This window comes from Barbatula barbatula (assembly GCF_947034865.1).
Source record: "Barbatula barbatula genome assembly, chromosome: 9".
In the NCBI taxonomy this organism is placed as follows: Eukaryota; Metazoa; Chordata; class Actinopteri; order Cypriniformes; family Nemacheilidae; genus Barbatula; species Barbatula barbatula.
In genome coordinates, this window is record NC_136772.1 from 21,569,233 (window position 1) to 21,596,539 (window position 27,307).

General features: G+C 38.8%; 1 protein-coding gene across 1 annotated transcript in view; it reads left to right on the plus strand.

The window, feature by feature from the left end:
* pard3bb (par-3 family cell polarity regulator beta b) overlaps positions 1-27,307 on the plus strand; it is a 287,217-nt gene that overhangs the window by 84,335 nt on the left and 175,575 nt on the right. Inside the window, exons 6-7 of the mRNA XM_079465100.1 lie at positions 11,468-11,544; positions 22,581-22,667. Of these exons, the coding sequence (XP_079321226.1) occupies positions 11,468-11,544; positions 22,581-22,667 (164 nt within the window). The remainder of the gene's footprint in view (positions 1-11,467; positions 11,545-22,580; positions 22,668-27,307) is intronic.

A 27,307-nucleotide genomic window follows, 5' to 3' on the forward strand; every position in this document is an offset into this window, starting at 1 on the left:
CGGGGACCTCACCCTGACATCCCATTGGCCAGCTTTGGGCAGGCAGGAGGGTCAGCTGACAGCAGGTTTCTCTCCTCCGGGATTAGAGAGTTCTCTTGTTGATGTATAAATCCCTTGTGACATGAAAGAAGTCCAGTGTGCTCACTGGCCAGGACTGTAATTAATGAGCTGGTTAACTCTAAGGAATAGGTGTGTACTAATATGTTTCTACGTACGTTTCGATGTCTGTAAGAGTTTATTTATCCGTCAGTAAATGATATTGGATTTTTTAAATGTTATATAATGATTAGATCATACTGTACATTGTTGCTAAATGTCTTTATCTGAACATTTATTTATTGCATACGTGAACTGTTAAAGGGATAGTTCACCCTAAATGTTAATTTTGGCATAATGTATTCCTAATGTTGTTGAAAACACTGTCAGCGGTCTTTCTTCTGTGAAAGACAAAATTAAGATATTTTGAGAGATGTCTCAGTTGTTTTGCACCCATACAATGTAAGACAATAGGGGGGGGGGGGGGGTGCTGTTTGGTTACTGATGTTCTTTAAAATATTTTTGTGTTTGAAATGACATGCCTTTTATTTTTTGTCACGTTAGCATAATTAACTATGAAAAAGTCATGGTTAAAACATGGTCACTGTGGTTTGACTACAAATAAAACCAAATACGGTGTTTATTTGAATCTCCTTAAAGCGACAATATGGAAGAAATATTATGAAATATTCAAAAATCACTTGCACGTGTGATATATATCATGCAGTTGTGTACTTTCATCATCCCGAATGTTCCCAAGAATGTGCAAATCCAGAGAAATTCCTATTTAAAATAATGGCCCCTCTCTTGTCTCCCTTGTATTTGTCGCATATCAGGGACTTAATATCCGATGCGCCGCAATACTCTCAGTTTCCGGTTGTTGAATCTATGCCAACACACAAATGCAGGAGTGGTTATACAGCATCTGGTACGCAGCATCTGTTGTTCTGTTATTATGGATCACGATTACTCTTTGGCGAAACCCAAAAAACGTAGTTTACCTTTTAAACGACGACTGTATGACTGTTTTAACTGTGTAGCATTACGCTATCAAATCAGTGACAAAGTCCAATATCATTCGCGGGCTAACGTAGCATTACATTCCACGTTTCTTTCAAGCTAATTCATTACGATGACATAAAATCATATTCATTCATTACCTCGTCCGTGATCATGATGGGCGATCTCCATACGCCTCTGGATGGTGAAAACAGCATGTCCCATAATTCCACTCTCCTACATAACATAATTTAGCTTCGCCTTTCGATGGTTGTTTCGAAAGTGCACCATCTAGCGGTCCAAATTTACATATTGTGGCTTTAAAGGGATAGTTCACGCACTCATCACTTACCTATGCGCATGTCATCTCTTTATTCTTCAATAAAAACACAAAAGAAGATATTTTGAAGAATGTCGGTAACCAAACAACGGCCATACCCATTAACTTGCATTGGTTTTGTGTCCATACAATAGAATTGAAAGGGTACCACCGTTGTTCAGTTACCAACATTCTTAAAAATATCTTGTGTGCTCCGCAGAAGTCAAACAGGTCAAACATGGAATTCCTTTCGTATTGTAAAACACCGTCTCTCCCCACCTGCATCCAGCAGGATTTGTGCTGGAGGTTCAGCTGTCTCTGCCTGGTCTGGAATGTCAGTTACGGTGCATGACCGGCAGTGTCGGACCCTTCACATCTCGACTCTTCTTTCACTGCGTTACACTAACATGGGGAATTATGGCTGTATTAGTTTCAGGTTAATCTCAGCCGTGAAATTTAATGTGTGATGTCACTGCAATGGTAGTTATGGACCACAGGTGACATTCTGACCTCGGCTCCAGTTTCCTTGGATCTCTGTACAATGCATGACAGTGGTTACATGAGCACAAAAACATGCATAAAATACACAGAGGTCAGTGTAGGGGATTTTATATCATGTATGAGTCATTTATGTTCAGTATAGCATACAGTAGTCGACTTCCTGGAAATATTTGAATGATTGTGTATAATGTAATGAATGCATTGTCCCAAAAGCAATGCGTGATAATTCAGTCAAAAATAAAGATTCAAAACATCATGCATTCATCCTCATGTCATTCGAAACTGTATGTTGCTCAGTTTGGTGAAGCACAAAAGAAGATATTTTGAAGAATGTCTCTGTGGTGTTGTGTCCGTACAATAAAAGTCAATGGGGGCCAGTGTCGTTTTTCCAAATATTGTTTCTTTGGTGTTCTGCAGAAGAAAGAAAGTTATACAGGTTTGTAATGACATTAGGGCGAGTAAATGAAGATGGCATATACATTCATTGTCCCTTTAAGATAATTTATATAAAAAATGGCATCAATTCTGATAAAAAGTACAAGCTACAAAAATATATATGTCATACCTCAAAGCTGTGCTTCCGCAAGTTTGTGGCTCACTGCATCTGTTTTTGCATTCTAGGCTGTGTCTGAATAAAGATGAGTGAGCGTGTATGCAGTTGTTAGACAGAACCCTTGTGCTTCACCTTGTGACATCATGACCCGTCCTCTGTCTGATTCATCTCTGGTTGTCTGTTACTCTACAGTCTGCAGTGTGAACTCTCAAACACACACACACACTCCGCTCTGTCATACTGATTTAAAATGACACTCAAAAAGGATACATGATCTCAAATTAAAATGGCACTGCGTCTAATCCAACAGCCTCTTATTCACAAACCCCCAATTAACATCAACTTCTCTCTCTCTCTGTCTCTCACTCGTTCTCCATCTCTCTGTCTCTCACTCGTTCTCCATCTCTCTTTCAGCCCATTGGGTGTAATTAAACTTGCACTTTTCATTGATGAAAGCTTACGTACAGCTGGAGGAGAGACATGTTTGTGTGTGACAGAAGGAAGGGAAACCTGAACAAAGGAGCCAGTCAAAAAAAATAGACTGAAACATGGCAGAAGACTTTAACAGTTACGTTCCTCTGCATCCGTTTTCGTCATTACCAAGTTATCAAACTCCAGCAACCGTGTTCATGGAGAGTAAATAGCAGCAAGATTTGAGTCAACTGAACTTGACTTGAAGGGACAGTTAAAAAAAAAAGAGAATTTACTCATCCTCAAGAGCAAGAGCAAACCTACCCAAACTAGCGTTTTATGTTTTAATGATATCTTAACACGTGACTGCCCATGGTTAAACATCAATGCCGTAATCTGTAACTTTGTCATTATAACATTATATTTTTTATATAATACAGGAATTATACATGAACGTAGAGGTAAATCAATCACACCTGATCTATTTAACTTATTAAACGTTCAGTAGCAGTACTTAGTTTCCGAAAAAGAGAATCTATCTGTCTGTCTAATCTTATTAATAATATAGACCTAATTGACTATATTTAAATCATCTATTGTTCCTCCTAATCTCTATAATCTCAAAACGAACCTTTTTTATAATAGGACCCGGTGGGTATTGTCATGCAAGTTAGTCATTGTATTCAGTTGATAGGGATGTGCATTCATTTAATTCAGCAATAGGCTTCCGAGACGTTATTCCCGATGTGACGCAAACCAAATGAACCGATATTGTATGGCCATTGTATTTGTTTCATTAGGCCAAACCTACTTATCAATGTGACAGCTCCTGGATGAACACGAGTAAGAGGAAAAGAAAAGCTTATTTCTGCGACACTCGAGTCAAAAGAGACTATTGACAGCCACAGGTGCAGTTAAGAGGGCTCTGCGGTGTGTGTGCACGTGTGTTTGTGTGAGGGGGAGATGTAAACCAGTGAGGGTTTAGAGATCACATACAATGCAGGTTTTGTAAAAGACAAATATAGGTTCTCGCTGTTTGTAAATCAGTTATCTGCCCACTTTCTGTTGGTAATACATACCGCTTCCTACATATGTGTCTACCTTACAATGCAACATCTTAAGTGGAATGGACGCTAATGTTAATGTCGGAATGGTCTACATAGGCAATGCTCCTCGCACACAACTTTAACTTAAAATTAATTTCAGTAGAGTTTAGGTTTGCATATTGCTATGGTAACGACGAGATTTCCTTCTTTGCATTTGTGCGTTTGGCAGACTCTTATGTGAAGCGTTTAAGCATTTGCATTTCTTGGGAATCAAACCCATACTGTTGCTGGCCTTCGTCATAAAGTTTATAGATAATAATCACATCATGCCATTTCAAACCAATGATCTATAGAAATAACTGGATTGCTACCTCGCCGTCATGTATGTATGCACAAACGTTCTATTCAATTAATATGGAGTTATTACATATTAATGATAAAACACTAACTTACACGTCCTTGTTTTTATTTCTAAAGTCATTATTACAACGTACTTGTCTTAAGCATGTAAATGGTTAATTATTTTTCCGTCTTAATAGATATAGAGTGAGTTACGTTCTTTTTCATTACAGTAGCGTACATATCAGATCAGCAGACTCACGAGACACCACAACATACTGTAAGACAAATATGCTTATTCTAGAATCTAAATACAGTTAAATACAGGCTGTTTATGTTCTTTGTTATGAAGCTTTATTTCTTAACATTAACACACGTGCCATTACATCAGTGTGCAATACACACTCATCTTTACATTGACTTCTATACGTTGCTATTCTGACGAAAATGAACATAAACATTCGAAAAAAAAGGGTAACAATTAATTTAAACGCACACATCCCATTAAGCTGAAACACTTGTTATACTCTTCATTTTGACTGTAGGTCAATCCTGCCGTTGGTTTAGCGTTCTAGGTCCAATACAGTAATTTATATAGATCAGTGTTTCAAACCAGTTTGACTTTCTTTCTTCTGCAGAACACTAAAGAAGATATTTTGAAGTTGTAAATAAAACAACATTGGTTCCCATCGACTTGCATTGTACGGATACAAAACCACAGAGCCATTTATCAAAATATCTTCTTTGGTGTAACACAGACGAAAGAGTCATACTGTATACATACACAGGAGGGTGACTAAAAGATGACCGAACTTTATATATTCTGATTATATATTAATTATTACTTAATAAAGCTTTTTGCATCGTTGAGGTGCAGTCTTATTTGTGTCATACAGCACAACTTTATAAAATAAATCTAAAATAAATATTGACCACATTATTGATTTTTGAAGTAAAAGCCTTCTGGGATATGAGGTGGTTACGGTGAGCGTTAAAACAAAAATATATTTAATGTTTGTTACTGAACATGTTGTATGTTTTTTATTACGAACAAGATTTAGCAGAATGTAATGCTTCATGAACTTTGAATATAAGTGAGACATCTGCATCCCTTTTGCCACCTCAAATCCAATCCAGGCATTCAAAAATCTGAATGGTACATGAAGGGTAGCTCACTTGCTTCTGGGCTGTTTTATCTTCTTGACCTACCATTCTTCTTCATGGTCTCTCACCCGTCTCCACTTCTCTCTACCTCTCTGCCAGACACGTGTGCTCAGCGTGTTCCTCCTCCTGGCTGCAGGCACACGCGGCGTGTCAGTAATAAGCAAGTGTGTCTGAGAAATGACAGGGTTAGAGCTCACTAATGCACTCTGAGTTTCGCCCTTCCATACTGCAAACCCACCAGAAAGAGACGGAGAGAGAGAAAAGAGAGAGTCCACACCACTCTATACCTGATTGAGGTAATAGGACTGTGTAATTGTTCAGATTGTCACTTGCCCTTTCCAGCAGAAGTAAGTGGTCGGAAAAGTGTGAAACGGCCCTCGGCTTTGCCCTCGCCTCCCACTGCGGAGCACGGGCTGATATTTTAAACTGGAAAGAAAAATACTCTTCCCTCTCTAAAGACAAAAGAAGCTGTGAACTAGCCCACTTTGAAGGGTCTTAAAAGCCTATTTGGTGGGTGTGAGTGATCCAGAGTTTCTTTTCCAGCTTTTACAGGCCATTATTTTAAGTGATTTTGAGATGTTATTAGTTTTTCTGTCCGGGATAATTGTATTTCAGCATTGAGGTGGTCATCTTTAACTAATGAGAGTTTAATCACCGTCACCATCTCCACTACATTAATTCAGACAGAATGCCACAGTTTGCGATCAGACTTTTTAAAACCAGTATTTTGGCAATTCCAGCGTTATGGATGTGACATTTTTAGTCAAAACTTAAAATGTACATTCTCAGAGACCAATATATTGAATCATCTGTTTATATTTGACTAAATCACTGATGATGGAGTCCAGACATCAGAACAATATCAGTCTATGGATGAGTTCATTGTTTTAAGAGAGAACAATGTGTTATGGATGCACATTTTTGAGAGACAACATACGTCGCAGGACTTCTTTGAATTGAGAAGCGATGCGTCTTTATAGAATAATTTTTTTCTTTTAATTTTCATGTGTCTATTAATGAGGAATCTGGATGGTTATGGATGTGACGATTTACTCAGTGCTTTATAACTTTGAGAGACTTCACGTGGGTATTTAAACCTCCACATTTTGACATATGATCATCACTGTGGTGAAAATCGGTTGACATTTGCATTGAATTACCCATCTATTGCTAATCACTTCCTGTGTAGGATGTTAGCAATGACATGTTTTAGTATTGCATTGATATAAAAATAAATAAAATATTTCATTAAAACATCGAAAATAGAATATTATTAAATGTATATTATTGTGTAACGTCATATGACGGTAGCTGTTATACATCTTTATTACACTGCTCGTTGGAATGCTTGATTCTTATTGGCTAGTCGTGACATTTGCAGGTACGTTATTCCCAGATAACAACCTCTCAAAACTAATAACACACGCTAAGACGGATGCAGCAAATCGTTTTGACATCTTTTGTGTCTTTTAATAACACCGATGACATTATATTTACAAATGCCTGTTGACATTTGAACGTCGTTTCTTACCTTAATACAGAAAGCAAGCGGGTTTTTCCTTGTGGAAGAAATGAGCAGATAAAACTTTTCAAATTAACATTTCATGTTTTCTTCTCAAGTTGCTGTGTAAAAAGCGGGATAATGTACATGCATGTAGCGTGTCAAAATAAAGGTACCTCATATTAATATTTAACGTGTGGCGTCAGTGCATCGATCCATATCAATGTATTGCTACACCCTTACTACAAAGCTTTATCGAATACTGCCATTGACCAATCAGTATGAAGTTTTCCATAGACATTGTCCATAGACACACCGACGTGGCTTTTACATTTATTCATTTTTCACACTCTGGTCTGTCACGTGCCGGGTTATTTGTCTGTCCTTCTATCATTAGCACGCTCTTCCTGTGGGAAGATCTCGGTATCTGCTAATTGCTCTGGGAGTATTTTTTTCGTACCCCCGAACCCTCTGGGTTTAATAGTCACCAACACAAGTAACTTTAAATGTATCACTTGTTGGCGCTGTGGTGCCTTTCTTCCTGTGGGGGCCGTGGAGTCATTGTGTGTAGATAAAGTGTGTTTGATGGTAAATAACACAGAGTTTCCTGTGAGGAATTGGTCATGTGTTGTTGACAGGAGGGTCTCAACGTCTTGGCTTGGGGTTCGCCTGAAAGAACAAGACAAAGCGAGTTAACTTCGATCCCTTGATTGTTTGACTCCGTTCATAAGGCTTAATTCTTTGTCACATTTTCTGAATGTCTCTTGTGCAGTCTGCTTGATGTACTAAATCACTGAACCCAGCAATGCTGCATTGAATGCAATGATGTTAGAAGCGACTGTGAAGCAGACTGTGTGATACCCATCCTCAGCTTGAAGGAGTTCAGGAGCAGATGTCTTCATTTAGTAAACAGGGGTGTGTGCTGTTTGCCAGATTTAAAACGATGAAACGCACCTACGGTACATAAGCAAACTGTCATAACTCTCTCAGCGTGTGATGCATATCCCATCATGCCCTTGAATGTGTTTGCTTTTCTTTCCAGACTCCGTTGCCGCTGCCGCAATCTTTTTGTTCCATTACGGCGGCACCGACCGTGTCATTCATTAGACGGGGGTCAGCGCGAGGAGATCAGGCCGCACAGGCGAATAAAACCACTGACGTGTTTATCAGATCGGCCGTCAGACGCTAGATTAATGCCTTTGTTCTTTAATTAGCAGCGGCACCAATCCGTGACTTAAACCACGCAAACCAATCATTAAAAATGAGAGGAGAATAAATCACAGGCTCACTCTTGTTTTCATTTTTCTTATTTATTTATTTTTTAAGTGGGTGTTTATGTCGCCCGTGCGTGCACATTAAAAGGATGTTCTCTGTCTGTATTAACAAGGGAACAAGCCGTCAGTTGTCACTGTTCGGTTAATTGTTTGCAGCACCTCATCTGTGAAGGTGGGCGTTTTGACGTGACTGCGTGCGTTCGCGAATCACATCTGTGCATCTTGTAGACGCTTTTTCTACACGGTGACTTACAGTGCATTCAAGGAAAGCATTTTAGTCAGTTCCCTGGGATTTGAACCCTCGGATGTACACTCAAAATCAGAATGAATTGTGGGTAAAAAAGAGGGAACCAATGTAGCCTCCTTTGTCTCGGAAAACAGCACAGGCGTTCATGTAGCTCAACTGGTAAAGCATTGCGACAGTGTGTCGACCAATGGCAATATCAATTCCACGCTTTACTTTTAAAGAAAACATATTTTGTCTTGCTTTCTTTAGGTTCCGTTTAACCTACATATGCTGTTTTTGGGGGATGTTAAACGATTAATCGCGATTAATCGCATTCAGAATAAAAGTTTGTGTTTACATAATATATGGTTGTATGATGTGCATATTTATTTTGTATTTATAAACACATTCACATACACATACATGTATATATTTATTCAATTATATTTAAATACTAGGGCTGTCTAACAATTAATCCCGATTAATTGCATCTAGAACAAAAGTTTGTTTTTACACAATATATGTCTGCGTACTCTGCATTTTAACGGAAAATTCGCCCAGAAATTTAAGTTCTGTCGCAAATTTCTCGCTCTCTAGTTGTTTCAAACATGTATAAATGTCTTTATTGGTTGTACACAGGGAATGATATTTGAACGAATGCTTGTATCATAAAAACATACACATCCATGCTTATAATATATACAAATAAAAGAATATGCAAATATAATTTAAATTATTGGTAAATATATATGAATACATCAATATATTATATAAAGTTATATAAATACTGTGTACATTTTTATATTTCAAAAATCTTCTTATATCTGTGTATGTGTACACGTTTATAAATACAAAATAAATATGCACAGTACACAAACGTTTATTCTGGATGCGTCTACAATCCCTATGGTTTTCCTTTCCCTTGTGTCCAAAACTGGATCTGTATTAGGCCTACCGTATGGTATATTAAACATCAAGATCTTTTCTTCTTTTAACCCCCGACCCTGTTCCTTAAATCACACTTTGGGCTTTCTAAAGGATAGCTTTGAGAAGCAGGAATTTGATTGACAGGTGCTAATGGGGTCAGAGGTTACAGGCAAGTACATTAGGGCTTTCTGCCCATGCTGACCCCTGCCACGCTTTCTGTCACAGCTTGAAGGGCAGCATGATGCATTTCTCCTTCTCCTATACGGCTGTTTGACTGACCCTCCCCATGGACACCGTCGCCTATAACTGCATGCTATACATTACTACTGTGGTCACTACACACGTCACGCTTCAATTAAAACACTGTTTTTACACACACACGATACAGACAGTTTTTATTAATGGTTATGTCTGTTTGCTCCGATAGGTGCACAGAATTAACTACGCTTCCCATAATATTCGCTAAGTAATGTTTTCTGTATGAACACAGCCATTGAAGTGAAGCCTAATCTGTCACATACAATTAATTATTGCATTTTATTAGACACACGCGCACACACACACACACATTAATGTGCCTTGTGCAAGTCATTATCCCTCAACAAACCACGTTTACACACACATGCTACATATTTGTAATTACTGTCACGTGCAATGCGAACACACACGCGCTGGTAAAAGCACCTAGATGACTAATGATCGTCCTCAAATCCAGACACGAGATAAATTTAGCGATTTTCTTGACAGAAATTCATCAGTTCTAGCACATCCACTCTAATGGTCTTTTAATGCTCGAATCAGAAGCCATTTTTGTCAGGGAAAATGCCTCCCTGGAGTCTCGCAACTAGTCGGGAAGTGAAATAACGTTCTTTTATGTGACTCTTTCTCGCCGGAGATGTGAAGGAGATTCGTTTTACTCGTCATTAGCTAGTTTACGTAAAAGGCTGTTTATTTTACCACTTCTTTTTCCATGTCCTTAAGTATTAGTGTTTTTCAGTTTTAGGGGACGTTCACAGTCAATCAATCCATGCTTTTCATCTGCACACATTTGAGTTTTTTACTTTCTTGTCATATGGAGTGCTTTTGCTTTTACATGTTGGTTCTAGTCACGAGGCAGCGATTTTACGCAGGTATGTTTTTATAGAAACATTAACAATAAAAGTAAGCAAAGTTAGGAAAGCGAAATAAACATATCAACAGGTTTGAAGCAGAAGATCTTCCTCCATGTATTTAGTTGACGTCAGACTGATTCTTTCAACTTTGAACAAAGGTTAACATTTTTGGACATGGGCTTACTTATTCAACAACAAAAGAATCAAGTTTATATTCGTGGTTTACATTATACAATAAAGGATGTTTATTTTAGGAAACCAGTAACAGAAAAATTGACTTTAGCAGGGTTTTCACAGACGGGGTCACGTATGGCCTGTTTGTTGGTTAGTAGATCACTGAATAAAACATTTAGTCGACCATTTTGCTATTTCGAACATTTCGCCTGCCTTGAGATCTTTGCATTGCATTTTAGGCTGAATAAATTTCACAGTTTTGTCATCGTTGTGGGACGTCTAATGGAATATCTGAACCTGTAATTGCAGGCAGCGGAGAACCTGCCTCAAATTTAAGGCCTAGCCTGGCCACCTGAAGCCTGTGTCTATTTTGTTACCTCCTCTTTACACAGACATAAGAATAATTTGCCAAAACAAACTATTTGAATTTCGCTTCGTGTTTTATACGGTTAATTTTGGAAAATGTTTGGCAAAATTTTCTAAATATATCGATATATCAGCGCTGTGCAGACCAATCGGTGTGTACCGCAGGAGAAAGCGTCTTTTTTTATTCATTGCTATCGTGTTATCGTGTTATTTTGATATCATAAGCCGATGGCTCTGCGCAACGTGTGCATGAAGTTGAAAACTAAATAAATCACAAACTTGTAGTATGTAGTGAGTGTAAACCGGATAGTAAAGTGATACTGCCATCCGTGGGAGTGGGGACAATGGCACTTGGGCATGGAAGCCCGGCTTGCATTTTAACATTGTCCTGAAAACTGACCCAAAGCCTGCATGGCCCATCAGGCTCGGACTGAAATGCAGAGCTCAAGGGGTCCGTGCAATAACGCAAGTTTTTGATATCTGTAGCACGTCTCACGGTTTGTTTGTCCTGTTTCGTAGGGAATGCGCATTCAGACAGACCCGAGCTTTTCTGGCGAGGTGTCCGGCTGCAACGATGGCAACTCGTTCAATCTCAGGTAAGCAGCCCGTGTGTTGTTCTGTGTGCTGTGCCGTTTTAACATCATATATCATATCATTATCTAACATCCCAATTTTCCTGCTCCTCATTGAGAAGATCAAGGCTTTGTGGCATTTGCATATAAAATGATTATTCATTAAGCAGTTTGGGAAAGCAGAGGGGAAGGGCTCGCACAACACAAACAAACACATGCATTAATCAAGGAGAGAGCCGACTAATGAGCCAGTCTGGGATTAAAGAGTCTCTCTCCAGCCTTCTCTGAATCCCAGAGTGCAGCTGAACGTTACAGCGCGGGCACAAACCCGGCCTTCAATATATCTGATCCACGCTTCTGATACGCTCTCTGCTCCCGTAGACCCGAGACACTCACACAAACACTGTTCCTCAGATAACATCACTGCGGTGCGAACGGCATCACGGGGTGCTGTAAGGTCTTCAAGCTATTTGCCAGACCAAATCTATTTTATTGTCTGGGTATATTTATTTTTACATCGGACCCCTGAGTGGATCATATCAACTGGGCTGGAGCGCAATACTTTGCTACATTAAACTGATGTATGGCGCTGATAGAATCATTAGAGTTAAAGAGGGAGTTCACCCAAAAAGAACAAAAATGACATCTTGTCAGCGTCTCCTCACCCTCATGTTGTTTTAAACCCGTTTGTCTTCGCCATGTCTTGAATGCTCTTTCCAATCGAAAGAGAGAGAGAGAGGCAGCACGACAGATGTAGTCAATAAAACCTGTAAGCCATTATTCAGCGTTCATTGGGTATATTTGCGTTATAAAGATTCTTAGTTGTATTAGCTCATTTTAATGCTTGTTTTGTCTTATTTCATTACTTTAAGTCATGTTAAATCCCAATTAGAAGTTTTAAAACCTTCGAAACACTGCAGTGGACAAATTGTGACATTTGTTGGCAATCTTTCACCTGGTAAAAGCCGTCATATTTGTAAATATTTCGTTCTACATCTGCTTGTGGTGAAATCGGATTATTTAAACTCAAAAGTCAGACATACATTTATGTCCTCGGTTATACCTTAATCTCACGTGGGAGAGTCAGAATTCCCATAAGCACATTCAGAGCACAGACGGTATGGAGGGTTGTCGGGGTCACATCCTCACTGCCTCACTCCTCTGACGTGCCTCACATCAGCCTCTCTCACCATAGCAACCAGCCGTGACCACGGAGCATGAAAGTCTCTTCGCCGTCACTGTGAGGAATGCTGTATGCTGTCTGCTCTCCACAAACGATCCTTGAAATTGGGAGGGAAAATGAATTATCGCTTACACTTTGAATATAGAAATTGAGAGTCATAAGTACGGACAGCACTGGGCTAACATGTATAGGTTGGAGAAAAATGTAACTGAAGCGCGATGTAAATTTAGTTTCTTCCATCAAACGTTTTATTTTATTTGCGACGAATAGGAAAATATTTAAAGGACATTTATGAAGTTGTTAGTCTGTCTTGCACCAACAAGGCCAGAGACATAAAATGTGTGAACAGGCCTTTACTGTTAGCAGTCATATTGGAGGAGAAAACGATGTGGTACCAGCACAGATGGCAGAGTGTTGATAAACCATGTGTTTTTATAGGGCACAGATATACGCTTAGACTGAAGGTGGAGATTGGGTCAGTTTGTAATGCTATATAACATGTGTTTACAGGCGTTTTGGCATCAGATTACACCCACATGTACCTATATACAGTCTCTCTCACCCCTCACATTTTCGTAAATATTTTATTATATCTTTTCATGTGAAAACACTGAAGAAATGACACTTTGCTACAATGTGAAGCGAGTGTACAGCTTGTATAACAGTGGACATTTGCTGTCCCCTCAAAATAACTCAACACACAGCCATTAATGTCTAAGCCGATGGTAACAAAGGGAGTACACCCCTAAGTGATCTCAAGACAGAAAGCATTCAGACGGCAGTCTGATTCAAACAATATGCTTTTGTATCTACATACTGTACCTACATCAACAATGTTTTGCTAATAGCAGTAATTGAATGATCATGAGAGAAAGACAGAACAGTACAGTACTTTGAGCACCGTGCAGATGAAGAAGTTTAACCAGAGGAAAATATTTATGATTTATTGGCTATAATATATCATCCTAAATTGTATTATCAGCCGATAACATTAAAAATGACCATTTATCGGCAGATACCGATATGGCCGATAATTTCTCGTGCATGCCTAGAAATATATATGCTGCAAAAGTGTTTGAAAAGTGATATTTTTTCCTTTTTCAAAATATATCATGCAATGTATTGAAAATGTAATTTGTAAATTGTAATTTGCATTCTTCTGTCATTCTAAAACGTTTAACAATAATTGTTTTGGGAGAACGTTGATAAGCAAACAATATCTGCCCCCGTTCACTTTCATTGTTTGGACACAAAACCACGGAGACATTTATCAAAATATCTTCTTTTGTGTTCCACAGACAGATGAGTCATATGCAGACTCTCAATGTCATGAAAGTCAATTATAACAGGATTTTATTTTTTTGGAGAGTTAATTATATATTTCAGAATCAATAAAATGATTGTTTTTCTGTGCATTTTTTATTTTGTAGAAAAATATATCCCTGATATAATGTCGTTTTTGTACTCTTTTGCCAAGTACTTTTGTCTAACAACTGTAACAAACGTTTTCCCACCAGAAATCACTTTCAAAAGTATTGTTTTTATAATAATTATCCTCAAAAATGGAAAATGTAGTTAAAGCATTTATGCATATTCTTTAAACTGCCTAACACTGGTTTATTCAATCCTCCACTTTTATTTTGTATCTTTTTTCACTTTTTCCATTTCCTCCAGACTGTTATTTTCGGTACGTTCGCCTCATTTGGTCTTCCTGCACCTGTGTCTGTCCGCGTGTTTCTGGCACCCCTTCATCTTCCACCACAGCGCTTTTCTTCCATAAATACTTTACTTCTCCACCCATGTTCTTTCTTCATCCCTTTCCCGGTCTGTTTTCTCTTCCGTCTCTTCTCAGTCTGAGGGGCCACCGGCTCTTATCTGCCTTGCCATTGTGCCGTGGACTCCCTGCCGTCAACCCCTCCGGCCTCCTTCAAACTGACACCCGTTTATCATCTTCTCATCCCCCTCACTGCCAATCACACGCACACCCACTGATAACCATCCGCTTTATCAGAGAGACCGCCAGCCACCAGCGACTGCATCGAACTCCGCATTTCCCCTTAACTGATCTCGGTTCAGTCTGCGGAATAACGTTTTAGATGCGCGGACGCCGGGACTTTAATTTCAGCCGCGATAAACAGCAGTATCAAAGATTTGCCGTGTATTAGTTTTCCGCCACCGGATTATACCTGTGTGTTTAAGATTTTTTAATAGAAAGCACGCAGTCGCCCTTGAATCAATTAAGTGAGAAGGGTTCTGGAGAGAAAGGTAATTGAAGTGATGAAAAGATGTGTCACTGGTAATCTGGGGCTCAGTGGTCAGTATCACAGTGGATTAAAGGCGCATTGTGCAAGCATCAGCATGTGATCGATACGGCAGTATGATGGTGGCAGTGATGGGCGGTGAGCTCAGAGTCTCATTTTGAGTTTGAGCACCTGACTGACAGCTCGGAGGAAGCCGCTTACATCCTTTCAGCAGCTCAGTCAAGAGGCTTAAACTTCTGGCAAAAAAAATGCTGCGATGCCAAGTTCCACTTTTCACGTAGCACATTTCAGAGGCGCAGTATTCTCTTCCTACAGAAATTTCAGCTAAAAGGAATTGAAAATTCTGTCATCAGTTATTCACCATTATGCAGCATCAAAGCCATATGACTTTCTTCCATTAAGAAAGAAATGGAATTTAGATGAACCAGTTGGACGTATAACGTTTTATTTCTGTGCTCGATACACTCCCCCAGTGTTCATATACGTTTCGGAAAGTTTTAATCGAACATGAAAATCCGTTTCTTAGTCAGTTATTGGACAATGCGCCTGGAAAAGCAGACTCGGCCCACTCATCAACCAAGGAAAGCGGTAGAGGGAGCATGTGCACATATCGCTTTCGCTTAAGAGAAAATGAGAGAGAAAGAGAGCACTACGTACGTGAAGTTCAGCTGTGTTGTTTGTTCTCTGCATTTGGGTGATGAATGTTTTATAAACGGTGGATATAACGCTGGATGCAGAGATCCTTTGAAACTGATAGATGGAGCGGCAGGTCCCAGCGCTAAAAGATTCTGGACATGATCCGCACGCGGTAAGTGAAACTGATGTCTGTGTTTTGTTGGCATTGTGTGCACACGTGCTTTCGCATGTTTTCGGAAATAATTGTATATACATTTTTTATAAATGCGATCAAACTACGGACTCTGCGGATATTTGAAGGGTGCGATACTATTCTCAAGAGTTACATGAGATATACAGAAACTGTCTGAGTCATGGCCTCTTTAAACTACATTTTGTGATTAAACCCCAAGAAATTGCTTGATAAAATGACAAGAAACATTTCTGCAAATTTACAATATAACTAATTTCGATTTTTTGGTCAAAACATAATCCTAAAATAAATTGCTGTAGCCTGAATCAATAGAATTAACATGAGACATCAATTCAAAAAACGTAGTTCCAGTTATTGAGTAAACAGAACCTTTACTTCTAAGTGAACTTAACTTTTTTGAAAAATTAAGTAAAATAAACTTAATTACATTTAGTGAATTCTGCTAATAGGTTTTAAAGTGCAGTTTCAGTTGTGCTGTTTTATTGCCATTTTTGAAAAAATATGGAAAAAATATGAATGAACTTTTGACAGAGCATTTAGTCAATAAAGAAATGCAATTGTGAAGGTTTGAAAAAATCTAAATGCATATACACAATTGGAGAGCTATGGCAGAAGGAACAATAAGATTTTCAGGCAAAAATGATGTTTTCTACCTCAAAGGGATGATTTTGGCAACTTTAAAGCCCAAACAGACCATCCCACAGATGTTCAATGTATTATCATACGGTAATGTGTTTGCATTCATTCATACAAAGAGAAGAGTTATTATTTGTCTGTGTTAAGCCACAGTTGATGAACATGCATATTAAGTTGAAAATACTCGGTCAACATGAAAAGCGCTCTGCATTTGTAAAGTGATGTGAAAGTACGTTTTACCAGCCTCTCTTTTCATTCAGACAGTAAACAGGTTTAACGTAAGTCATCGTTTGGTGTCGTGAGTCTGTATATTAGCTGCTGGTGGACGAGAGCGTGGTTGTGTATGTGTTGCTTTCCGCATCCCCATTGAGTCACCGGATTCCTGATTGTGAGGCCGAAAATAAAAGTCCTTCTGAAAAGAAGGATTATTTCAGCCCTGTAGGGGAGCTTTACTCCGGGTTAAACACTCGCAGGTAAACACACAGCCTCGCTCGCACCTCTTCATGTACATTTTCCATTACTCTATCCTCTCAACCTCCATCAGACATCTCCTGCGCACAATAGCAGCCGCATAAAGAAAACCGCAAACTGTATTCAAATCATTCTGCATTCAGAGCCGAAGTATCGTGTGTTTCTCCCGGAACCCTTGTGAAGCAGAGCCCACACTCGGCCGATACACAATCAAAGACAGTGTTAATCTGAACCTCTGCTTTTATTCGTTCAAAGCCGCCGGAGCTCAGCACTTTGAAGATGGAGAGTTGAAAAGACGGGAGAGCTTTCGTCATTTGCTCTCTTTTATTCCTGTCCGCTTTCAATTCCCTTTTTTCAAGCCTGTGTGTCTATGGAAGAGAGAGCAGGTAAATAAAAAGGACACCTGGTTAAGTGGCTTTTTCTGTCGTCTTCCTGTGTCACAGTCAGCCGTTCATCCTCCTGTCTTCATCTTGAGGTGATGTCGCAGGTTCTTTCCTCCATGTTCGTTCGTTTGCCTGTTGATGTCGAATGTTCGAATACAGAAGACATATTTGGAGGGACGGATGTGAGTGGCGAGGCAGCTCTCAGGAAAGGCTTTTATTCTGGATAGACTCCATGTTTAGGGTCTCTAAAATCTTGTAAACTTGTAAAGCGAGACTCTGAAATGATGAAATGCTATAGTCGTCAAATCTAACCCAAATCAAATCATCTTTACACTACCAAAACACAGAAGTGTCATGGTTGGAAAATGTTGGTTCATACTCCAGACAGTGTACTTAAAATATGCAAAATACACACAAATGCACAAACTATTTACAGTACAAGATTCAACAATAGCGTTTCCGCTATATTCATTTTTCCATTCAGTTTACCGTACACCGCACAATGAGTACAAAGTACAGCATGTCCAAAATTTGATATATAAATATGATTAAATACAAAATGTTCAGCGAGTAGAAGCAAAAGGTCATAAGTTGCAACTCAAAAATGATGCAATAAATATGTTAATGAGCACGTCATCCAGCGTCACAGTCCAGCAACATCGTAGCGGAAACGCCGAACAATATAGTGAATACACAGTTTACACATCAAAAACCCAACATAGTACATTGACTGAATTAAAAATTGCCTAAATAAGTGACCTAAATACAGAAATGGCAACATTTTTATACAAATAGGTCGTAAAAACTAAACTATGGAGAATTTCTGAAACACTGGCGGTTTAGATGGGGATGGAGAGGTGGATGGCAGTTTTTTCTTCTTCATTTAAGTCCGATGAATTTCTGGCCTTCTTGGTCCCTCCTTGAGGAGTTGTTTCTCTTTGAAATGTCTAATGTGGTTCCGCCTTGATTAGCGAAACTTTTGGTGAGTTGACGAAACCGCACTTCACAGGATTTCCCTGTGCTTTTTTCATGTTTTTTTCTTGATGTTTGTTGTTTTGTTTGCCGTTTCCATCTCATGGAGACGCGTTTAAACCCCTCTCTCTCTCTCAGACGGAGTTATCTGTGCTGGTGTAGCTTATCAGTGTTGAGTCCTGTGAGCCTTGGGCCGACAGCTCTTTCCTGCATTAGCATCTCAACAGTCTCAGTTCTGTCTGCTCTCCTTTCTTTCTCCGAACAGACTCTCGAACACATTCACGCACAATCTGCACTACACGTTTCAGAAAACAATCAAGAAATTAAAGTCAAGTGGGTGTTAAAGCAAACTAGGGAATGGTTTTATGTTTGTGTGTGTGTGTGTGTGTGTGTGTGTGTGTGGTCGGCCTGGTAAAGTCTATAAGACCACACACATGGGCAAGTGGGGCAGTCACGTTCATAACGTTTGTTTGAAAAGCATTTGGCTGGGAATGAATTGAAATAATTGGGATTTTTGCAATTACGTTTACATTAAATCATTTGGCAGATACTTTTATCTAAATTATTTGTGACCAATCGTGATCGTAGCAGAAAAAGCTGAAGTCCTGACATGTTAAGTCTTAAGTAAGAGATTGGAAGGATGCCTCTGGATACAGCACAGTTTGGGATTACTCCGATCAAATAGCTTCAATGCATTTGGTTTCTTATCAACACTGGCCGTATTGTTAAAGGAGTAGTTCTCCCTAAATATTCACCTTCAGGTTGTTTCAAACCTGTATACATTTCTTTGTTCTGTTGAACACAAAGAAATACATTTGGAAGAATGTTAGTAATTTTTAGTTCCGGGACATCATTGACTGTTATAGTAGGAAAAAGATTTTGTTCTGTTGAACACAAAATGAGATATTTGGAAGAATAGGAAAGCAAACAGTTTTGGGGCACCTTCACTGGGGTAGTCAATGCTATCCCAGAACTGAAAATTGCTAACATTCTTACAAATATCTTTCTCTGTGTTCATCCGAACAACGTAATTTATACATGCATTGAATTCAGAGCTGTAGATCTACTTCACTACTGTACTTAAGTACTGAAAGGCTGTATCTGTACTCTACTGGAGTAATCCGTTTTTTCCCACTTTTACTTCAGTACATATTATCGTAATATTTTAACTCCATTAATTTTGCTAACTCGTTACAATTATAATCATTCCAAACCCACATTATCACTGCCAGGGCGGTACATGGCTCTGTCACCAGGTTTGATGAAGCTGGCTCATCATTGAGCGAATCCAGCGGACAAGAAGACTCCTTTCGCTCTGCTGCTTGCCTGCCTGCATTGAGAACACTTTAACTCTTTTCGAGATGGAAGAAACAGAAACACGGTGGGGAAGGGGCATACTTGATCTGTTTTTGTTTACAAAGAGTTGAGCTCAGTGTTTTAAGGTGCTCTTGTACATTCCTGTCCTCGTAATGCGGATACAGCCAAAGGAATTGTGAGTGTCCTTTAGGCTAAACATTTGAAATAACACAAACAATATGATGTTCATTAATAACTACATAACACAATACTTGTACTTTTACTTTCAGTACTTGAGTAGTACATTTTAAAATAAACTACTTGCAATACTTGGGTACAAAAAATGTGGAATACTTTAGTACTTCCACTTAAGTGTGGTGCTTAAAGAGCACTTCAACTTCTGCTCAAGTCACTTTTGTGATAGAGCAGTCGTACGTCTTGGTCTTTACACATTTACACGAGGGTGAGAATATGACGATAGATTTTTGACATTTTTTGGGTGGCCAACCCCCTTTAAGAGAAAAGGACTAACTTTTGTTTGACCATGTAAATTGAGTTTTAATGACTTTGAGACCAATCCTAGAGTAAAATACATGAACTGAACTGTTAAAACCAAAAAGGCCTTTTAAATAAATCTGTGCCGTTGTTGCATCTCAAAAAGTAATATTTTTTGTGGCGTCTTTTGTAAAAACTACTTTAATGATCATCGTATTTCTTTATAATCATAATAGTCATGATAGCCCTGGCTGAAGTTTTTAGGAAAATATGGCTTCTCTCTTTTTATTCTACCAGATTCGTGAGTAAATTGCAAGATGGAAGTTCACATTTTTACCATAGTAATAGTTTACAGTGCCCTCCTCTGTTATTGGCACCCTTGATAAATATGAGCAAAGAAGGCTGTCAATTAAATCCTTCTTTTGATCTTTATCCTCTGATACACAACATTTTTGATACCCAAGAAATCTGGTATATTCCAACATTTCATTAACGTAAAAAATTTGAAGTGGGGGGGGGGGGATATCACATTATGAAAAAATTCACCCTGGACACAATTATTGCCTCGTATTCAAAACTTCCATGTGCATGAAAAACAGCTCTGAGTCTTTTCTTTTGATGTGTGACGAGGTTTGAGAATATATATGGCAAGTCATCCGAGTCCATTCCTTCATACAGAATCTCTTAAGATCCTTCAAACGTTGCGCTCTCTTATCTTCAGTTCATCCCTCTCATTTCCTATAGTGTTCAGATCAGGGAGCTGGGATGGCTGTGGCAGGATCTTCATTTTGCGTTCAGTGACACATTTTTGGGTTTATTTTGAACCAGTGTGCTGATGGAAGAGTTTTACAAAGGGTGCCGATAATAGCGGAGGGCACTGTATATGATCATTGCTGTTGCATTGTTTTGTTGTGCTATAGAGGGCCTCACTGAAACTACACAATGGTTTTGTCTTTTTGACTGTCACAGATATTCAGCATTGTTATATGTAACAGCAGGAACTATGAATAATCAAAATGAAACATTAAAATGAAACTCTCAATATCATTATAATAGTATTTTTCAGTGTGACATGATGGATTGCTGAATTGTGTTCTGCGCTCTCTGTGCTGTATTTTGACATTCACTGTTTATAATTCAGTGTTCCTCAGGCGTAATAGCAAGTGTTCTGTTGTAAGAGAAACGTTGTAGCCCCATATCATTCTTTTTATTTTGAGATTTTTTGCCATGTCCTAGTTTTCTTGACTATTCAAAGTGAGTTCAACCTCCTGAGAGTTCATTCAGTCAGAACTGATGTTAAAGTTATTTTAGAGCCAATCGACCTTGACTCAAAGGACTCAGAGATGAGGTCCTCCAGGAGAGCTTCTGTCCGGTTCATTGACATGTCTTGCGTGTAAAGGACATGTCTTTAAGTATGTTTTTATTTCAAATCAACTACAACATAAGGAATATAAAAATAGAATATCTTGAATGGGAATATATCTATGAAATACAATCACAGCAACCTCATTCTCATTCATTTCTAGAAGTCGTGTGTAAAATAGAAGTAGTTATTCTGCAACACATTTGCTAGATCATAGATTTGATCTCATTGATTTGTGTGTTTTTCTCGAACTTCTTTTTTGCTTTACTGTAATGTTAAAGTATATTTTAAGTTTAGTGTAGATAACGTGAATGTATTCATACTGTAAAGTGAAGTCAATCACCGTTTCTGCTCCATCTCTTATGTGTACGTGAATCCTTCGTCACTTAACCAAGTTTTTATTTCACGATGTCATTTTCTGTACATAAGCCGCATGCTGTGATGTAAGAAGCAAAAATATGTATTATCTATGACTGCAATGGCCTGCGTATTCCATCTTTTTCACTATTTTCTTGTTAACAAGTTATATAAGGTTAGTCAATAAAAAAAGCAAATGTTGCAGTAAATACGGAAAGATGCTTTATGACCAGCAGGGCCGGTCACACTGCTGTACACTGCGTCATTGACCATTAAGCATCCAGGACCGCCACTATTGATTTTCCTAAAACACTTCATCACACTACAGCGTTTCATGTTTGCCTAGTTTCCAATCCAGTGTCGTTCCTCTCTGCCATGTTCCTCTCTCTTTCCTTCAGCACTTCCTGTAGTGGCTCTCTATACTCACTCATGTATGACTTTGCAAATATTCCACCATGAAGAGCTATTAGTTGTGGATTAAGGGCGGATGATCGCTGCAGCCGACCGTTCCGTCCTCAGTTATCCACCAACACCACCGCTATATCATCTCGCCACATGCCGAGAACATTAACAGCTGAAAAAGTGGGAAAAAAAAGTGGAACATCTAAAATTAGTCAGAAAGGCAGACATCATGGAAACAGTTTCAGCAGGGAGTGTAGAAAAACAGGATCGCTGACTAACACAGACATGTACGACATTTCGGCGGCCACGGGCAGAGCAGATCTGAGGGGCAGGAGACAGTGAGTTTACTCGGGGTTGTGTTGACTTGCTTGACTTGTTGATAATGGGACTGATGTGTGTTTTTTTTGTGCAGAAGCCCCACAAAGACGGTGGAGATTTCAGGAGAACAAGGGCCTTTAGGAATACACGTGGTGCCGTACTGTTCGTCTCTCAGTGGAAGGTTAGTCTATACATTCAGCATTTGTCATGCTCTTACCTACACACACACACACACACAGGTCTCTCAGATGTTGCACGTCCTAGCTATGACCTGTGCTATAAAAATGTAAATCCCCTCAGAAACTCTTTGTTTGTTTGTATGCTCTTGAATTCTTTGTGCTGGGGATTCTGGGATTGAACTTTTATTCTCTACTACATTTCTTTATAAATGAGCAATATTTGTAACTTCAGCTTTTCACGGGCGCAATATTTTATACCTCGCTTTAATGCTTTTTTTATTACGTGTTTTAAAACTGTAAGGAACAGATTTCGATAACAGGAATGCCTATTTTCTGTTCCTGTCGTAGAGACCTGGGCATCCTGATGTCCAATCAGAAGTGTGGCATTTATCAGCTGATATATTTTGAGTGGGTCAGCAGTATATCAATCCACAGCTGTGTCTGTCATTTGAATGAGCGGGGCTGTAGGGGTCAGCGACGAGTGTTCATCACATTTTGTAGGGGTAAATGAGAGGGGTCATTAGTTAAGGACCTCGGTTTTGGGGGGCGGGGCTGTTCTGTGGAGCAGAATAGACTACAGTCATGATTCAGACGCAATCTTTATTTCTTCATTGTTCTGTTTCCTTGCCGTCTGTATTATTATATTAATACTTTGGCTGGTTCTGGTCCTTGGATCTGTTTGGACAAGATCCATTCCAGAACTCTTGTTTGTTTAATATTGCTTTATTGTAATTTAATAAATAGTTTGTCTATGCTTGTTTTCAGTTAATGCTAGCGTGGACATATTTATAGCAGATTGCAAGCTCACTCTTGATATCAGAAAAGAGAAAAAATCCCTTTCTCCTAAATCTGCAATGAGTGACATCATTGTTGGAGGGTGGAATGTAATGCTTTAATGATCTCCTGTCTTACTCACCGATGAGACAACATTAGAGCACAAAGCACATACCATTACAATAATAATAAATAGTCACATTACAAATCCTCAAGAAAACCTTTTATGGCTCTAAGATTTGCACAGAATCAAATGCCATGATCCTGCAATTTGGTTTAATCATTTGTAAATATAATGTCACAGATGTTATTAAAATAAATATTTATTATGAATTTTTGTGTCATATTAAACTGCAGCTGTCAAAATGATTTGCGGTAACAGGTAACAGGGTGTTATAAGTTTTGAGCGTTATTTTTATTTGAAAAATCTGGCCAATCAGAATCAAGTATTCCAGAGCGGCCGTGTAACAACGTTGAATATAATAAAATAAAATAATATAAATGATTCATATTAGCGATATACTGTATATTAATGATTATATATGGCTTACTGTAATAACTTCCTGTTACTTCTGACTGATGCCGATATCATTACCTAAAGAATGGATTGACCAATACAATGCAATTGAGATCGTCACATTATTTTACACAATTCTTTCTTCCGACGATCTGGAAACTGAAAGTCGCCCTTTTTGATGAAGCTGATGGTTAATCTATCTGGGTGATCTCACAATGAATATTGATTTGATATCGACCAATCACTTTTACTTTACCCACCTACATCCTGCACTTCCCAGAATTGATCCGTCAGTCTTGAAGTTTTTCCCTCCCCTTGTCTGTTGATTTACTAAATACATTGAATAATTTAAGACACTAGTAACACCGACTTCCGTAGCAATCTTTATTGTGCTTTAAATACAATTACGTTGGAAAAATAACTTGTAAAGCCAATTTGATTCTACTAAAAAGCAAAACTTATTTCACGAGTAGACGGCAAAGAAAACACAAAACAACCTTAACCTTTATATATATACACCTCTGTTTTGACATTGTAAAGCAAAGAACGGTCAAAAACTTAGATTTGGTCTCCAGAAGACCGTTGGTGGTCACCTCACGTGAACTTCCGTCGAATGACTCAATTAATGAACAGATGGTTTCACGGCCGAGCGCTCTCACTGTCTGACGTGAACTAAATCTTTTTTTTTTTTTAAAGTGAGTCAACAGACAGTGTCATAAGGGACTTATGTCTTAATAAAGAGAGAACCCTCCCTGTAGGATAAAACCTCTCTCGCTGTTTCCACTCCTGCTGTATGTTGCTTTCTTCCCCCTAACCCAGATCTCCCAAAGCCCGTAACCTCCATCTGTTTTCTTTTGACGCGCGCTGTGGCCATGTCAAAGGTCACCCCATCTTAAGACCTCCGTAATCTTCCCCAAAAGCGAGCCGAGCGCTAATGTAAACAGGCCTGTTAGCGAATGCCGAGTGACTTCATGTTGAGGGCCTTTAGCACGTCTAATGGAGGGGTGAAGAGATCCTAGCGGGTCAAACACTCACCCCTTACACCAACACAAGGCTAATGTGCTCCAGATCGTACCTTGCTCTCTTCACACGGAGGCCAGAGCGCTATAATCTGACCTCTATCCTGTTATTGAGAATTCTTCCTCATGCTTGCTTTTCTTCTTGATTGTTTAGTTTAGTCTGAATGTGATAATAGGAGGCCTGCTTAGTCACGGAGACTTATTTTTGTGGTGGTCATAGCGGACGAGAAACAAGCAACAGCCGCACACACTGCGATTTATCATTTTGTTAACATTATAAATCGTCATACATTATGGAGGAGGCAAAAGAATATCAGTCCTTTGGGTTAAAATATGAGCAGTCTGTTTTCAGGCAAGCACGAAATATATTATCAGATCCATCATGCTGTACATACAGAGTACAAGCGGTTCCCTCTGGTCAATGGTCTGTTTCAATCAAAATGCTAAATAAGAATGTGCGGAGGTAACATGGAAAAATATATATATCTCTGCTTGCTTCACACGCTTATCTACTGTAGGTGTTATGATGGGCTTGCATAATATTTTCTTGAGTTGTGTTTTTCATTTACGTTTTAATAGCGGTATTTTGAAATTGCTGATATAACCACCAGATTGTTGGAGTTACACTTTGTTGAGAAATGTCTGCTCTCACTTCTGTCATGATACCAACTACCTTGTCGATTACACTTTTTTTTTATTTTGAGTAAATCATTTGTAAAATTATATGTATGTATATTTTTATATATACTGTATATATGTATAAACATATGCATGTTATACACATGTACAGTATATATACATATATTTATACATACACACGCATATGTATATATACCTAGGTAAAAAGCTAGCTTGCTAATGCTAGCGTCTCCAAAACTGCCTATCCCTTTAAAATATAAGTTTATCAAAATAAGCTTTTCTGTGTCTTATGTTGCTGGATAACCAAAATATATTTCTCTTGTCCTTTCTTTTCTCTTTCTTTCCGAATTTGTCTCAGCAGTGATTTAACTCAAAAATAAAAAGTCTATGTCCATTGACTCACCCTCAAGTCGTTGCAAATCTGTATAAATGTATTTGTTCTGATGAACACCGAGAAAGATATTTGGAAGAATGCTTGTAACCATACAGTTCTTGGCCACCATTAACTACCATAGTAGGAAATTTCTTTATACTTTCTTTCTTTCTCTTGAACACAAAAGAAGACACTTTGAAGAATGCGGGAAAGTATATCTGGGGCACTTTTGACTACCATTGTCATTTCTCCTGCTATGGTTAGCAATGGTGACCAAGAACTGTTTGATTACAAGCATTCTTCCAAATATCTTTCTAGGCGTTCATCAGAACTGAGACATTTATACAGATTTGGAACAACTCGAGGGTGAGTAAATGATGAAATATTGTTTGGAGGGTTGAACTGTTCCTTTCACATGCATTGTGAGTGGTTTCCATATTACTCCGACATAAGATTTATTTCGGATAGGTTTCAAAATCAAAAGTTCACCAAAATGAAATTTTTCAAATACACCTGCAAGAATGATACAATTGTGACAGCCTCAGCGGTCCCCATTACAGCCGTGTGCAAGCTTTTAGCATTGTTTAGATTAACAAACATGCTGATTATTACACTACAGCTCTTGCTGTGAGCTGGCTGTCAGTGTCGGCACAGACTGTCATACACGTATCCAAAGCTCAAGCAGCGTTCCTCAGATGGGTTATCGCCTCTCTAACTGCACCACTGCTGTCAGTTCAGTGCGACACAATAACCCTTTGTCCATCCATCTGAATTCGATCGGACGCCCCTCCCATCATTTGTTCATGTCTTGATGTGGGCCGCAGTAAATTCTGCAGCGTTGTAATGCATGAATGTGTAATACAGCGCAAATGGGCTCGTGTTTGACGCTGGCAGATGAAGGCTGAGGGATTAATACTCTCGGCTGCCATTCCGGCTCCGGCTTTATGAGTGTCTTCAGCCTGAAAGCCTTTATCAATGCCAGCCAGAGTGCCACTGTCTTGTGCTTTGCCAAGCGCTTTGTGGGTGCGCGTCAGGTTTTGAAAAGGTGGTGGGGAGGTCAAAGCGACCATATTTTACATCCGTTGTCACGTCGGTTTGGAATGGTTTTATCCAAATGCATTAAATCATGTTTTTTTTATAGAAAGTTCTTAGAATAATTCATGGCAAAATAACGCAAGAAACGTGGCAAATGAGATTAAAGGATCCGTCAAAAGTTGAATATAAATAACAAATATTCGTTGATACAGATGTGCAATTATGTTTCTTATTGGTTTTATTATAATGGATGTTTATTTGGTTTGCTCTCTCTCTCTCTCTCTC